Here is a 16,868-nt window from a genome sequence, read left to right as displayed (position 1 = left end):
TCCCCCGCCCTCTTTGTACCAGGTTAAACCAGCTTTGAACTGCCTAGAATAAGGGGGTGCGGCACATGCATGCCTGTTATATTATGCTACTAATGTACAATATGTCAATGCCCTATTTGCAAATATAACTTGGTCTACAGATCAAAAATACTGTTCATTAACCCTTTGAGTGCCAACATTGCTGATTGGTGCAATATTTAAGTAAACTTCAATCAATTGACTCAGCTGTATATGTAATTCTTTATACTAAAAGGACAGCTGCTGTGAGCAATGCTGGCATTTTTTGTAGATCTTTTGAGGATTGCTTACAGCAACGTTGGCCTCAATGGGTTAAATGTAGATGTTGAAGGCTACAATAATGCCACACCAAACTTATCTGATTTCTATCTCAGGCTCTATACACACATCCAACCTGCAAGCAAACTGTCCTCTGGCAGCGACTACTCAATCTTTAAGGTGAGATGGCTGTCTTACTGCAGTGGTGACTAAACCGAATTCTTCATTGGCCTCATGAGTTCAATTTTCTACTCTACTCTACTAGTGTGTATGTTATATGTTATTGTTGTGCTTCGGTTTCCTCCTACGAAGCTGACTGTATGGTTACTGACTAAAAATGAGTTGGTAATTTTAGACCTTTAAGATAAAGTGGCACAGGGGTGTGGTATAACACCCCGACAGTTGCAATTCCGACATTCATTGCCCTGACATCGGAATCCCAACTGCTAAAAGCCCAACATGTGGGCAGCAGGTATTCTCCCTTGTGGGGGTCCAGGACCCCCATAGAGGGAGAATGAAATAGGTGGTGAGCCACTGTGCCTGCAGCATGGCTAGCCCACAAGGGGCTTTATTGCACCCCCCCCCCCCCCCCCCCCCCCCCCGTTGTTTGTGTCCGGGCAGTTGGAATCCCAACTGTCGGGTTGTTATACCACACCCGGCACAGGTACCTGCGCAAATGTAGTATTAACAGTTTCTTATATAGCGTACACATAATCAAACCCATGACCTCAGTGCTGTGAGGCAGTAATGCTAACATTACACCATCTGCGCCACAATGCCAGCCCCGGGGGATTGGAGGATTGGTCCTCTGATCTGACGTGCTGCACGTCAGATCAGTTGGGCTTGGGAGCTTCAAAGTCTTTAGATGGCTCATACAACCATGGTCATGTGACACTCCCTCCCTGACTAGCAGAGAAGGGAAGTACAGCTTCCGGGTGGCCAATGGCAGTGAAGACACTGGGAGACGCAGAAGTTTCCAGCGGCAGATGGGTGGCGGCTGAAAAGAGTGATTTGACGTCCTTTTGCACATTTCTGTCACTTCTCTGAAAACCGTTTTTAGAGAATTGCTTCATTAGGGCTATTTAATAATGGCATAACACAGCAGATGTAAGCAAATTTGTAGTTGCTGGCAACCTGTATTAAATTATTAATTTTTTTTAATGGATTTTTGTTACTCCTATCTTTTTGATCCTAGTAGGCCAACCTCCTATTTATATGAAGCTTCAATCATACAATCATGCAGCAGAAGGATTGTATGACAGATTGTGAGTACATACACTCTATGTACCATAGCTGTGGATGTAAAAGCATTTAGGTTAGGTCTAGGTGGTCATACATCAGAAAGACCTGCTTACAATCATGATTGTGCCCAACTTTCCCTTCAACTCTCCGGCATTCCTTGGTGGTTTTTGAACTTGCAATCAATCATACAATCCAGTGGCTGCATGATTGAAGCAGCATTTAAATATGGGGCCTACTATGCTCAAAAGGATAGGAGTACCTTTTTTTTTTTTTATTTCTTTTTTTTTTTAATTTACAGGTGGTGGGCGCTTAGCCAAGTTCTGGGCGCTAAAGCATAGCCCGGAAAATTCTTGGAATTACCACTGAAGGGGTTAAATAGCCCTAATGCAGCAATCCTCAAACTGCCGCTTGGAAACTTCTGCGGCTCCCAGCGTCTTTACTGCCATGGGCCACCCGGAAGCTGCATCTCTCCTGTCTTGTACTCAGGGAGGGAGTGTCACATGACCCTGGTTGCATGAGCCTTCAAATGACAGATTGCAAATGACAGTGTATGCAATCTGCTCCCAATTCCAACTGATTGGAAGTGCAGAATGTCTGATCAATCATCCAACCCCCCCCCCCCCCCCCCCCCCGGGGACGGCATTACACAACTGTGTAATATGCGATTTGGGCACGATTTCACCCGATTCTGATGAAAAGTAGACATCCCGTCCAAGTGCCTTGCTCCCAGTATTCTACTACCAGGATCCCTGCTTGGGATGTGTGTGTGTGTGTATATGTGTGTAAAATATGTCTGTTGCAAAAGCTTTTCCTTCTCATTTTGATTGGTTCTCATGAGATGTGACTGTTTCCATAGGATTTATTTTTATCCCAGCAAGGACACGGCTGTACAAATATAATACATTGTAGCTTATTCTCCCCGTAGTGTGTAAACTTTTTTTTTTTTTTTTTTTGTATATTCTAGATGAATAACTTCATTATGGTAAAGAAAAAAAAAAACTTATTTTTTAATTTATGATTATGTGCAGTTTTCTCCTACTGAGATCGGCCACTTGCTCCTTTTCATATAAAAAACAATTGTGTATTTGTGTGTGTGTGCAGGATGGCATAGAGCCCATGTGGGAAGACAGTCGGAACAAGAGGGGAGGAAGGTGGCTGATTACGCTATCCAAGCAGCAGAGGCACAGTGACTTGGACTCCCTTTGGCTGGACACTGTAAGTGCACAGCTGTCTTTCAATTTATCTTGGAAAGCATAACAATTTCCAGAACAGAAAGAATTGCTCTCCTCCCTTGAGTCAATAATGTAATGATCATTTTGGCTTCCAATGTGAAGTCATGGGCAGGTTGCGGTCATGACCTGGGTGGGGTTAGATTCCTTTGTGCGCACACTGCAGTGTATTTGGATAGGAAGTTCTGAGTAGGCAGTGCGGAAAATAGCTTTAAATGAATGTAATTAAAACAGATGCCTGTTCTTTGTGTTGCATGTTGGGTCCATCCACAGATGCTACTCATAACTAAGAGACCTGCTATTAAAGAATTACTTTGTGAATAGGTTTGAAGTTTTGGGTACTTGTGTAGTTTCACGGTGGCAGGCTACGCTATGTTTTCACCGTAGGCCAGTGGTTCCCAAACTGTGCGCCTAGGCTCCCTGGGTTGCCTTGGAGCACTGCAGGGGTGCCTCCGATTGGTGGTCCAGAATCAATTCAAGTTATTTATGGCCAATGAAATAGGCAAAATCAGTGCTTGTGGCTTCCAATTAAGAATGTGGGTAAACAGAAGTGAATCATGTTTATCACCACATAAGTGGACCTAAGGAAAACATTTAAATCACAACTTTTTTAAAAATATTTTTCCTGAAATGAGTAAACAACTTTTGGCCTAGGGGTGCCGTGAAAAATATTCTGATACTTTAGGGTGCCGTGATTCAAAAAGTTTGGGAACCACTGGCGTACGTAGTCAGTGTAGTGACTCCGCGAGCCCTGCGTAGTGTCCCCATCAGGAAGTTAGTCCCTGGGAGCTGCAGCCCTGTCCCTGGCAAGCCTAGTGAGCACCTCACACAGCGCCAGTAACCGCAAGATCCCCTGCACTGGCGGATTCCAGTGGAGAGGGGATCATGCAGGCGCCGGTGGTGAGGCACTATCTGTCTGAGATGCAGGAGCGTCTCAATAATTATTGGGGCAGGGTATGGTAGCGCGTGCGTCTCGTACACAAAGGGGGGGGGGTGCAGTGTGCAAGTGCGTCTCATGCACAATAAAGGACTCATTTGCCAGTTCTCCATTTTACATACTGGCAAAAGCCTCAATTTCAAACCCTCACTATCCACGGCAGCCCGAAGCGTGGCGCGCTCCGCATCCTCCCTAGTTCATACCCCCACTATCCACGTGGATGTGGAGTTGATTATATAAAGTGTGGCAAGCCACTGAGCCCAAAGTGTGGTGAGAGAATGTGGATTACTTCATGTGTATTCCCCGGGGCTTGCTGCGCTCGCCACACTTTATAAAATCAACTCCATGCTGATGTGGATAGTGGGGGTAGGAACAGGTCGAGAGGACGCGTACCGCATCCCCTCGCGGGGCTCACCATGCTTCAGGCTGGCGTGGATAGTGTGCGTGTTTTGGGAACACATTCAAAATGGTCAATGGTTCCCACACAATGTGATAAGCGCTGACTGACTACGTTGAGTCAAAGTATGTTATTGGTTGCGATGCCGGACCTTCCCATCACTGCGGTGTAAGATTACTTTGGTGACCGCATCCAAGTAGACATGTCAGACAGTCCTTACCTGTACTGGCAGGAAAAAAGCAGTTTGTAAGCCCCTGTACAAAGTCAAACTGTCTCTTTTACCTGAGTTGTCCCCCCTCCAGTGTGTACTCTGAAAGAGTTTTTAGTGCAGCTGGTAACCTGGTCAGTGAGCAGTGTAGAAGGTTGCTTCCGAAAAATGTGGAGAAGATGATGATCATCAAAATGAATTGGATGAAGACCACATCTTGCCTCTATAGAGCCAGTTTGTACAGGGAGAGTTGACTTGCTTTTTCTTTTATGGGGCCCAAACAAATCCATTTCAGCCACAGTCGTGTGGCAGACCCTGTTGCTGAAATGATTGGTTTGTTAAAGTGTGCATGTCCCATATACGCAACATAAGGGTGGGTGGGAAGACCCAAAGACAAGTCTGCCGCTGCAGTGCCACTCCTAGATGAGCCACGTGTTTGTGCCGCACATTTGTGTGGCTTAGCATAGTTATCCAGCTACCTCGGTGCAACCTTTTTCCCTAAAAACAATATTGTGAGGTGTTCAGAATAGACTATAAATGAGTGTAAATGAATTATATTGAGGTTAATAATAGTGTAGGAGCAAAAAATTCGGCCATTTCAGCAGTTTTTTTGTGTTTTTTTGTGTTTTTTTTTTTTTTTTTTAAATCCGAACCCGAAACAAAAATAGTGGTGTTTTGGAACAGATCTAGATCCAAACCACTGCTCGAGATACAATGCGTTTCACAAAACACGAAAAGTGCCTGGTGCACATCCCTAATTTTTAGATTATAAATAAAAAAACATCTAAAACAATGGGAGGTTTTGACAAATTTAAAACCGATAACGGGGATTGTTGCACATTTCTACTTCAAACTGAAATGTAATTTTTCAGTGTAAAAATTTGCTTTCCGAATTGTCACCACCAACAACCTTCTATATCCTTGATGGCTAACCTTTAAACTCCAGCTGTTGAACTACACATCCCAGCATGCTCTGCTTTAGTTTTGCTATTTGCCCATGCTAAATCTGAAGCAGAGCATGCTGGGATGTGTAACCTTAACACTCCAGCTGTTGAACTAGCCATCAAGGTTCTATATGGTCCTGCTATCTCTGTTGCCTCCCTTTTGGGGCCCAGGATGGTTTTGCCACTTTCATGTTCTTTTCCCAGGTTCTATTTTGTAGGAATAGTGTGACCTTGCTGCAGCCACTGTGATCTGGCATTTCTAATTAGATCTCACATGTAATTGTGTGCACACAACCATGCCAGTTTCAGTTACACACGCTTGTATCCAATGTAAGGGGTTCAAATACTTAACGTACACCGTAACTTGTTCGTTTTTTTTTTTTTTTTTTTTTTTTTTTGCTCCCAACTCAGAATTTCCCTTAGATGTCTAGATGTGATCAAAAAACCATTTGCAGCTGTTGAAGTATTCAGCAGGACTTTGTTGTGTTAACTGGAGATGACATGGTTGAGGATATCTTTTCAGAATTGCCCATAAAATAGGTCTTTGTAAACTGGAGTGACCCAATGTGTATGAAGTCCATTTTAGATGCAATAATTATACCATTGCCCTAGTTTGGTTTGTAGTTCAATCTGTGAAATTTGTACCTCACTTGTTTCCCAAATTTGTTTTCGTCAAAACTACATCAAATGAGCGTTTGTATATTTCTCCTCTTCCAGTTACTATGTCTAATTGGGGAAGCCTTTGGTGAATACAGTGAAGAGGTCTGCGGTGCAGTAATTAACATTCGGGCAAAAGGAGATAAAATTGCAATCTGGACCAAAGAAACAGAGAACCGAGAAGCTGTCACTTATATTGGGTAATTCCAAAATTCTACCTCTTGTGACTTACATGGTCATGTAAAGTAGCGGAAGTTGTGGGCCATTCCAAAATTCTACCTCTTGTGACTTACATGGTCATGTAAAGTAGCGGAAGTTGTGGGCCAAAGTGCAAAAAATATAATTTGGACCTCCACCCCAAACAAAGTTCACAATATGCAACACTGCAGTTGGTGATGGGGAGAGGCAGGGGCAGCAGTGGGCCCCATAGTCCTCAGAACCCTTGGTGCACTGCACCAACGGAGGTTTTGCCTCTGGTTATCTAGCATCTATTAGCTGCATGTTAGAATCTGTTGTAAAAATCCTCCTGTGACTTTCTTGGTCAAACTGAAATGCCTGTTTTACACAGTTTACAGTTACAAGAATAAAAGTACAAATAAAGTTGGGGAACACCACCTAAAATGTTTCATGTTTAGGGACCCTTGTACTAATTATATGGGGTTTTGACCCAATAATTACTTATCGTTGCTAACCTCTACCACCAGTGTGTGTGTGTGTGTGTGTGTGTGTGTGTTAAAGGACACCTGTAGGAACAGGGACTCCGACAGTAACCTGTCCCGGCAATCAGTGGCGTAACTATATATTTTGCGCCCCCCCGCCAAATTTTTCCGCCCCCCCCCCCCATTCTCATACCTGCCGGTCACTGTCTCCCTCAGTCACCGCTGCGCTGCTGCCCGGCCGCATCTGCGTCACTGTCCCGTCACTCGCTCCCGGCGCCGGCTCCTGCTGATAATGAAAAGTGACTCTTAGAAAATGGCTGCCAAAACTGTCTGCAATACGGGGGCAGCCATTTTCTAAGTGTCACTTTTCATTATCAGCAGGAGCCGGCGCCGGGAGCGAGTGACGGGCAGTGACCGCAGATGCGGCCGGGCAGCAGCGCAGCATGTAACTATAGCCCCCCAGGCGCCCATAGTTACTCTGCGCCTCCCCGCCATGGCGGGGGCTGCGGTGGCTTAGTTACGCCAGTGCCGGCAATGTGTAATAGTAAAGTGATGAGATTAGCGAATTGCTGGGGCTGCCACTCTACTTGTGCGATCTGCTGACCTTGAAATTGGTAAGTGCGAGGGAGGCATCCTATAGGTTTCAAGTGCTGCCAATCAGATTTGTCTGGCTGAATCCATAGGTAACCACCCACACTTTATGGCACTGGGGTCGTGCTCAAGTGTCTGCTGTCCTATAGGGTACCAAGCACTCTAGTTAATAGGAGAATTAATTGGCTGGGTGAAGGGTTTAAAAGAAAATGCAACCTTTCCCATTCGCTGGCAAATTAATTCCCCTGCAGTTGTGGTTCCAAAATAACTTTCTTCATTCCATTGCCAAGAAATCCCCAATTATTATTAATTTTTTTTTTTTTACAAAAATAACTGATTTTATGAAACACTGTAGTGTTAAACTCTTTTGAATGGGCTTATTAGATTTTTAAAATGTGATGTTGGCATACTCTCCTTAGCTCAGTTAGGTATGCAATTTAACGTTATTAGCCTTTTTTTTTTTTTTTTTTTTTTTCAGGAAAAAAATGGCAGCTTTTTAAGGCGCATAACAGGGATGGGGAACCTCAGGCCCAGGGGCCGTTTGTGGCCCCCGTAGCTGGTCTGAGTGGCCCGCCTGGCAGCTTTGCTGTGAGTCAAGTACTGGGGAATTCTCGTGAGAGGTCGGTAGTTCTCGCAAGATCCCACTTAGTAAACAGCAGCCGGAGACTGGTAGTCCTATTCAGCGGCAGCCGCCAAGCGTGGGACGGCTGCAGCAGGAAAATTTGTAAGATAATTTTTTACATTTGGCCCCTAAAAGGATTTTTTTCCCCATACAAACGGCCCTTGGCACAAAAAAGGTTCCCCACCCCTGGCATATATTATCAGAACCAATGTACAGATCAGCCAATGACTTGCGGGGGATTGTTTATACCCATGGCAGCATTTATTATACAAAATGTTGTTCTAATCTGAAACTAAGTGCTTGATGTGGAATTATGAAGGGGAAGACTTAGGTGTAGGGCGTGTGGGTAAAGTTAGGATAAGGAACTTATAAGGGGGGGGGGGGTTAGGCAGCAGGGTGCTGGGTTAGGGACTATTGGCAAGGGTTGAGGGTAACTATACTATACATGACCCCTGCCTGGATTCCCTACTTTGGGATGTTGGCATCAGTATTCTGACCACCAGCCATCCATATTTAGACCACTCTGGGACCTTGCATAGGGGGTGGCCTAGGCTGGTTTGGAAACATGGTAGGAGGTGGACTACACCCCTGTAGACATGTCTATGGATCTGCCAGCCTGTTGCTTCTTACTATAAAATCAGTGGAGCACTGTCTATTTCCCCTGGCTTTGGGTAACTGGTCACACACTGCCTGTTTAGTCAGAAAAGAACATTCCTCTGAACATTGTAACCTGCTGTAAAAGAGAACGATCAGACCTATTTAGGGACTCCTAAACAGGTCAGTTGTTTTGTGTATACAGTGTTACACATCTTCACCTAATCCTTTTAGATATTGCGTGCAGTTCAATTAAAGCAAATACACTTTATACAGCTATGTTTTTTGTTTTTTTTTTCAATGACGCATCTGGTAACATACTTTTTCATGTAGGTTTGAAACTTGAATAACTATGAATATAATGATTAATGTACTGAGAGTATAGAACGTTGCCTACTGCAATGACTACAATACTGCATTTTATTCCCCGCACAGCAAAGTGTACAAGGAAAGACTGGGCCTGTCTTCCAAGGTTGTCATTGGTTATCAGGCTCATGCAGACACTGCTACGAAGAGCAGCTCCCTGACCAAGAACAAATTTGTGGTTTGAAAACGCCGCAGCTTATCTACTTGCACTTATTCTTTTTGTGGTGAATATGTGGAAAAGGGTATTGGATGTAAATAAAGTGTTGTACAGCTCATTACTGTGTTTTATTTATTTTTTTTCCTCTCTGCAGGCTATTGTGGGTGCACTTCTGCTCTGTTATGGTGCTGACATGCCACACTTGTGTACACATGGGAAGTAGACTATAGATGGGTACACAATTGACTGTGTACCTAGCACCAGAGCAGTAGTAGCACTAGACATTTGGTGCCTTGTGGGGGAGGGGCGTGACTTACCTGACCCCACAGATAGCCCATGCTATGATGCCCCTTACTAGGAGAGCTGACGCTTGTCCTATTGATCACATGTGTTCGTACATATGCAAAAGGGGTTCTCAAACTGTGTCTTCAGAACCCCACACCGTTCACATTTTCCAGGTCACTAGGAAGGTCCATAGGTGCATACATTTACCTATTGTGTGTTTTTGTTTCAATGGAACCAGGGACGTGCGGTGATGTTTGTGGTTGGTGAGGCACTGGCTCGGTGGTGCCAGCGCCGACAGGCTCTGTGGGGAGCATTGGGTCAAGGTTGCTTTTGCGCTGACAGGCAGGTGTGGCAGCTGCCCCCTGCATAAGCAGCAGAGACCAGAAAGAACAGCTCCTGTCTGTCAGCGCTGAAAGATGCAACCTGGACCCAGCGTTCGCCATCGCTGGCTCCACCAAGCCGCCATGGCGTCTGCCCATATACATTTTTCATTAAAAAAAAAAAATGCGGCCAAATGTAATGTGTTGTGACAGAGTTGTGTATCTGTATATTTGTGTAAAGTTGTGTGTTTGTGTAGTGACAGAGGTGTGTGTACTGTTTCTGTGTGATTGTGTAAAATAAGTGTAAAATTGTGTAAAATTTGAAATGAAGTATAATGTAAAAACACTTATTTTACACAAACGCACAGAAACAGTACACACCTCCACCTCTGTCACTTTACACAAACACACACCTCTGTCCTTTACACAAATACAGATACACCTCTGACACAACACAAACAAGTCTGTCACTTAACACAAACACCTGTGCCACTTAAAAAAAAAATAGCCCCCAGACACACATTACCGTTTGGCCTAGGCACTGCTTGCATCCAAGCAGCCCAGACAGACCTCCAGAGCGTCCTGGGACAGGCACCTGGAGCCCAAACGAGAGCGCCGGCGGGAGGCAGAAGAGACACCTGACCGAATGGGAAAGGGGAGCGCAACGTGCTCCGGTGTAAAGCAGGAGCTGGGAGCCGGCAATACAGGTCAGGGAACAAGCCGCGGCCGCCCTCTAATAATGGCACTGTAGATAGGACATGACTAGAGCGGAAATAGAGAATTTGCAAAGCTGATGAAGGAGCAGTACACAGCGATCCACGCGCACCACTTCAGCCGCACATACTGAATAATCATACCCAAAAGGTTCATGTAATCCGGGGTTGGGTCATCCAGCGTCGGGGAGCTCTCAGAGGTGGGAGGTTTGTACCTTTGCACCTTCCCCGGCCTCTTCGGGTCACTCCCGCTGTTCCCAGTCATGTCTCCCAGCGCCAGCTCTTCGGTCTAATAACGGCACTGTGCTGTAGTTACACGGCGGGCACCCCACCTATAGCACTGCCACGGTGACGGTCAGGGACGTGCTTTCTGCCTATATGAAAGAACACTCCCGTGTCACTGTGCCCAATCACTTCTGTCTCAGTGACAGGGGTGTGCTTTCATATAGGCAGAATGCATGTCCCTGTCACCGAGGCACTGCTATAGGTGCCGCCTATATGAGTTTTCTAAATGAGCATTTAAAACCCCCGGAGCTCAGCCCTGCCCACTGCCCGCCCCTGTGTCTGCTGCTTTAATATAGACAGCGGGAGGCATTGCTCTTGATGCCTCCTTAGCTAATAAAAAAAAAAAAAAGAGTAAAAATGATTATAATACAAAGCATATACTTATGACACATAATATGTGTCATAAGTATTTTCTTTGAATTGTATTATTATATTAATCATTAATGACAGGGGAGGCTCGGCCTACCCTGACTGCACGTCCCTGAATGGAACTCCTTTCTCACCTTCACTTCTCACTACTTTATCTCACCCAATTACCTCACTAATTTACCCCTGGTATTTTCAGCAGCCTCTCTAACCTGTCTTCACTTTTTTAATATATATTTTTTCACTTTTGTGTTGCCTGAGTGTCACTCGGCTGCTTAACTTTGGGGTGCCCTAGATTTGCCCAAAATGTTAGGGACTTGCCTCCAATAATGAGGTCACCTGGAAGCATTGGGCAAGCAGTTACTTATGGCTATAACTATGCGAAGAACTTCACTCAAAATACAAAATGTTATTGCAGTGATTATTAATAAATTGGAGTTTGAATTGTGCACCTGTGTGCTGTGACCTTGTCTTTGTTTGCAGTACTACTGAAAGGTCTCCGCAGGGTCGCATCTCTCATTACCGGTGTGGACCCCACCCCTGCATTCATTACTCACTGCCACATACTTTAAAATATCCACAAGTGAATTATTTCACTTGTGATTCTTTGAGGAGACCTGGAAAACATGCATTGTGTGGGGTCCTGTGGACTGAGTTTGAGCACCTGTGCTCTATACTGTAGGAGTGAATTTTGTGCCTACATAATCTGGGACTGGGTGGACTAGACGGGGCCGGATTAAGGTCTGTGGGGGCCCTGGACAACAAATTTGTGGGGGCCCCCCCACTAATCATATAGCACATACCTAATATGGCACATAGGTTTCTCCCAAGCACCCCCCCTTCCATGGAGGTGGTTACCGTGCAGGCGGGTATCTGTATTTGGGACCCCGTCGGCGGCTGCTGCTCCTGTCCTGTGCAGACTCCAAAGCGCTGTGCTGGCAGGAGTTTGGACAACTGTGGCGTCTGATGTCATGACGCATGATGCAGCGTGACAGAGTCCCGGGCAAGGCTCCTCTGCCCTGCTTGCAGCTGCCAGGCTATTGCTATTGTGGCGGCGGGGGGATAAAGAGCCTGATTTGGCAGCGGCGCTGTGAGTGTGGGGGCCCCCTGATGTGTGGGGGCCCCGGGGCGACCGCTCCTGCCTTAATCCGCCACTGAGACTAGACCACTATCCAATGCACTAGGAAGAACAATAGGCTCCAAAGAGGAGCCCCTGGTTTAAAAAGACCCTGTGATGTGCATATTATACTAGAAATTGTGGTATGCGTAACACCTTCCATTTTATTACTTGGTTAATACACTAGAGTGCATATGTATGTATGATTTGTCCATGAAGAGGTTAAACATTTTTGGCCTTAACTTTGCTTTTAGCATCCATTAACATTTCATATAATATCAGAATGGTTTATTTGACACCAATTGTCAGGGGAGCTTTGAGACTGGTTAATGAATGCTCTGGTTTACCGGACAAAGGTACAAGTTTATCTTCGCTTCTGGGGTGTATGACCTCAGAATCAAATCTGTTACTTATCCATTGCTGTGTGTGTACGTACATACATATACAATTTTTTTTTTTTTTGTGGGCTGTGGTTCCTTTTGGAATGTAGAAATATATATTCTTTTAGATGAGGTATGTATGAATTCAATGAATTTTCTCCCATTAAGGTAATCCTTTAAAATAAATATAATACAGCAGATAAAGCAGAGGCATAGTGCCTGGTTAACCAATATGCTGATTAGGCTGCAGCCTAGGACACCAGGACTGCGGAGTGGGGTGGGGGAGGTGCCTTACAGATGGAATAAAATCAAGGTTTAATTTGTTCCGTGCTTGTTATATCACCCGTCCCGATATACTGTGGGGGTAAATTTCTTAAGGTGACTGCCAAATGGCTGTGCCAATGTAACTTGATGGAATTATTACTTTCTGTACATTGGGATATAGTGCCAGCATCGTTTCCACACGCCACATGCATTCGTTATACATGCCAGTTGTATAACCTACGTTACATGCACATGGGCAGTATGTCTGGGGAGTCCCTGAGCGCTCATACATGTGTGTTTAGCAGCATTACAAGGGGAGCTACATGTGCATTAGCCTTGAGCCATTTAATCAGGCCCATGTAGAGGCATATCACAGGACTTCTAAATATTTAGGTAATAGCATGTGCAGCGGTGTAATTATAACTTTAGCTCACATTTTCCAAAATACACATTTATGCCCCATACACCATTTTATGACCTACACACAATGCCCCACAGTACTTGCTCATTGTCACAGGTTTAATCCTCTGGGTTCCATGCTCATTGCCAGGGGATTCATGTCAGAAGCTGCTTCTGGGTAATGCTATATGCGCAGTTGCATAACTAAATTTGACACCACCCTGGTGTTTGTGTCACTTACATACCAGCCCCCAGTAGTACTCACAGTCCTTGCTGCTGCTGTTCGTGAGCCAATCATTGACTATGACTGCTGGTACACGAGGTGTGATTTGTTGGCCCAACATTTAAAATACGAAATGTGTCTGGAGTCTGTCTTGTGAGTGCCCCAGGACCCCAAACCTGCGACATTCCAGCAAGTCTGGCCCATAGGCGTGCGCAGCCCATTTTATTAGGGGGTGCACCACACTTGTACCCCAAGTACCCAGGGCCAAATGCCCGCCCCCACACATAGGGGGTTATTCAGGTTGATTCGCAAGGCTGCAAGTCCATCAAACCCCGCCTGGCGAACGCCCCCCCCCCCCTCCCGTCGCCCCAGCAAAGTGCGGCTTAGCCCGCACAGCAGTGAATGGATGTTTTGCATAAACATCCATTCGCATTGCTCGGGTGTCCGCCCACATCATTCGATGGTCACCGGCCATCGAATGATGTTTAGCGTGCACGCATATATAAGTGACTTTTCAGTTACTTACATTTGCATGCACGCTGGCATGGATCTGGGCGGGCAGCTGACATTCGGTGATGTCAGCTACCCGCCCCCCACACCCGCGTCACTGCCTCATTACCATGAGAACACCCAGCGTTCTCATGGAAACGCCCATGGAACGCTGGGCGTTCCCATATGGTAATGGGGCAGACGGGCGCCCCCCCGCCCATCTCCACCCCCCCCCCCCATGCAGCCGAGTGCATCTGAATAAGGCCCATAGTATACACACACACACATACATACTTACAGAGCCCCCCCACACATAGTATACATATGCACAGCCTTTGCACACCCACATACATACACAGTACACAGAGTCCCCTCCCACACATGTAGTGCACATATACACAACCCCCCTATGCACACACACAGTATACTTACAAAAAGCTGATAAACACACACCTTTATGACATAACAAAAAAGCAGCCAGCATTATTAAAGACCAATATACCTTCCCCCTTCCCCTCTAAAACAAAGTCATAGCCTCATATAACATACAATCCCCCTGTTCCAGCTTACCTGCAGCACATTCAAACACCAGGAAGTCCTCTCCTCACTCCTCACTCGGCCACTCGTCCAGCACTGTTCCAGTAAGGCCTGAGAGGAGCTGTCTGTGCACTTCAGCTCCCCCTACAGGCAGCCGGCTCCCGGAAAAAAAATTATATTCTGTGATGTAGGACCTTGCTGCAATCGTGCAGCAAGGTCCTGTCATTAGGAGGTGCCTGTGCACCCCCGGCACCCCCCCTGCGCACGCCTATGGTCTGGCCATGTTTTGGAGTGGCAGTAATTTGCCTTTTTAACGAAGTGCAGTTTAAAAAAAAAAAAATATGGTTGGTCTTGCCACAGCCAGGGGAGCCGAGAGAGGGGGGGAGCAGGTACTAATTACCCGGGCCCAGGCTTGCTGAAGGGGCCCCGCAGGGGCCCTGGTTCGACCCCTCCCTTCCCCCTCCGTCCCTCCCAGGTATCAACAGTAGCACACACTTCTACAGCATGTGCTGTTCTGACAGCAGGCTCAGCATGAGTGTCTCACTGACAGCGTGAGAGGTCATGCTGAGCCTGCTGTCAGCACAGCACATGCTGTAGGTGTGCGCTGCATCTGAGATTACAGTTTTTAGAGTTTTCTTTTACCCACCTCTAAACATTTTGGGGGTGTGGCCTAAGTGTGGGAGGTGCCCACACCACACACACACTTAGGCCACACCCCCAATTTTTTTACCGGGGCCCGGCATTCCTCTCGGCTGCCCTGGCCACAGCCTGCATCTCACAGGCCGTTACATAACCCCATAGCCTCAAACCCTGACTATTGGGCAGCACAGATGGTGTAATGGTGTGCATTACTGCCTCACAGTACTGAGGTCATGGGTTCAATCCCCAACATGGCTCTAACTGTGTGGAGTTTTTATATTCTCCCGTACTTGCGTGAGTTTTCTCCGGGTACTCCCACAATCCAAAAACATACTGGAAGGTTAATTGGCTTCCAACCAAAATTAACCCTAGAATGTCTCTGTGTGCGTATACATGTGGTAGGAATATACTGTAGATTGTAAGCTACACTCGGGCAGGGAACTGATGTGAATGTTCAAATATTCTCTGGAAAGCGCTGCGAAATATGTATGCACTATATAAGAAGCTATAAATAAATAATGGTTAACTCACACCCTACCACCACCTGGGAAATTCTACCTTTTATTAGATATTTTGGTACTTCATTTAGAATGGAGTTATTTTTAAAATCAACTAATACAGTATCAATGGAATTGTTTTAGAAGTGTGCATACTACTGTATGCCTGATTCAGAGATGTATGGTATTCAGGGCCGCCGAGAGGCAGGGGGGGCGGGTACATTTTACCTGGGCCCGGGCCTGCCAGGGGGGCCCGGGTCCCGACACAAAAAAAAAAAAAAGAGTTTTTTTTTTAAAAAAAAGGGGCGTGGTCACGGGTCCGCGATTAGGCCACGCCCCTGAATTTGCCTAAGCCTGGTCAGCGATGGCTCTCCTGCTCCAAGTTCCTGGTTCAAAAGGTAATGCATGGCTACGGACAGGGGGAACAGACAAAAAGTGTGTGTGTGTAACAGGCTGTGTATGTATGTATATATGTGTGTGTAACAGGCTATGTATGTATGTCTATATGTGTGTGTGTGTGTGTGTGTGTGTGTGTAAAAGGCTATGTGTGTGTGTGTGTGTGTAACAGGCCATGTATGTATGTCTATATGTGTGTGTAAAAGGCTATGTGTGTGTGTGTGTGTAACAGGCTTTGTATGTATGTATATGTGTGTGTGTGTGTGTAACAGGCTGTGTATGTATATATGTGTGTGTGTGTGTGTAACAGGCTATGTGTGTGTCTGTGTGTGTGTGTGTGTGTGTAACAGGCTATGTATGTATGTCTATATGTGTGTGTGTGTGTGTGTGTGTGTACAACAGGCTTTGTATATATATATATGTGTGTGTGTGTAACAGGCTGTGTGTGTGTGTGTGTGTGTGTGTATGTGTAACAGGCTATGTATGTATGTCTATATGTGTGTGTAACAGGCTGTGTGTGTGTAACAGGCTTTGTATATATGTGTGTGTAACAGGCTATGTGTGTGTGTGTGTAACAGGCTTTGTATGTATGTATATATGTGTGTAACAGGCTATGTATGTATATGTGTGTGTAACAGGCTATGTATGTATATGTGTGTGTGTGTAACAGGCTATGTATGTATATGTGTGTGTGACAGGCTATGTACTGTATGTGTGAAGGAACAGGCTATGTGTGTGTGTTACAGGCTATGGCCCTCATTCAGGTTGGTTCGCTCCCTCGCACGTTCACACAGGGGAGCGATGTTGTGCATGTGCAGCCACTTTGTGTGAGCGGGTGTGGCAAACCGATTATTTGCCGCCCCGAACGCATGCAGCAGTGTGGACGGAAGCGTGGGGTGGTGGATATGGGTTGCGCCGATGGGAACTCCCATGACGTGGGTGCCGGGGGAGGGCAGCTGATGTCACCGGATGTCAGCTGCCCGCCCTCTTCTCGTACAGGAGCGCCACAGATCTAAGACAGCAGAGACTGACTTAGATCTGCGAGCGCTTGAGAAATGATTTGATGGTCGGCGACCGCA

At 46.0% G+C, this 16,868-nt stretch overlaps 1 protein-coding gene across 1 annotated transcript in view; it reads left to right on the top strand.

Annotated features, from left to right (window-relative positions):
* The window catches only part of EIF4E1B (eukaryotic translation initiation factor 4E family member 1B), a 34,557-nt gene extending 25,560 nt beyond the window's left edge, over nucleotides 1–8,997 (top strand). Inside the window, exons 4-7 of the mRNA XM_083179640.1 lie at nucleotides 393–456; nucleotides 2,620–2,733; nucleotides 5,951–6,090; nucleotides 8,792–8,997. Coding sequence (XP_083035766.1) covers nucleotides 393–456; nucleotides 2,620–2,733; nucleotides 5,951–6,090; nucleotides 8,792–8,906 — 433 coding nt within the window. The 3' untranslated portion in view covers nucleotides 8,907–8,997. The remainder of the gene's footprint in view (nucleotides 1–392; nucleotides 457–2,619; nucleotides 2,734–5,950; nucleotides 6,091–8,791) is intronic.
* Nucleotides 8,998–16,868: the final 7,871 nt, after the last annotated feature.

The sequence above is a fragment of the Crinia signifera genome, chromosome 4 (assembly GCF_055691185.1).
Source record: "Crinia signifera chromosome 4, ASM5569118v1, whole genome shotgun sequence".
Taxonomy (NCBI): Eukaryota; Metazoa; Chordata; class Amphibia; order Anura; family Myobatrachidae; genus Crinia; species Crinia signifera.
The sequence above is the reverse complement of the archived record's forward strand: the minus strand, read 5'-3'. Positions and strand labels throughout refer to the sequence as shown.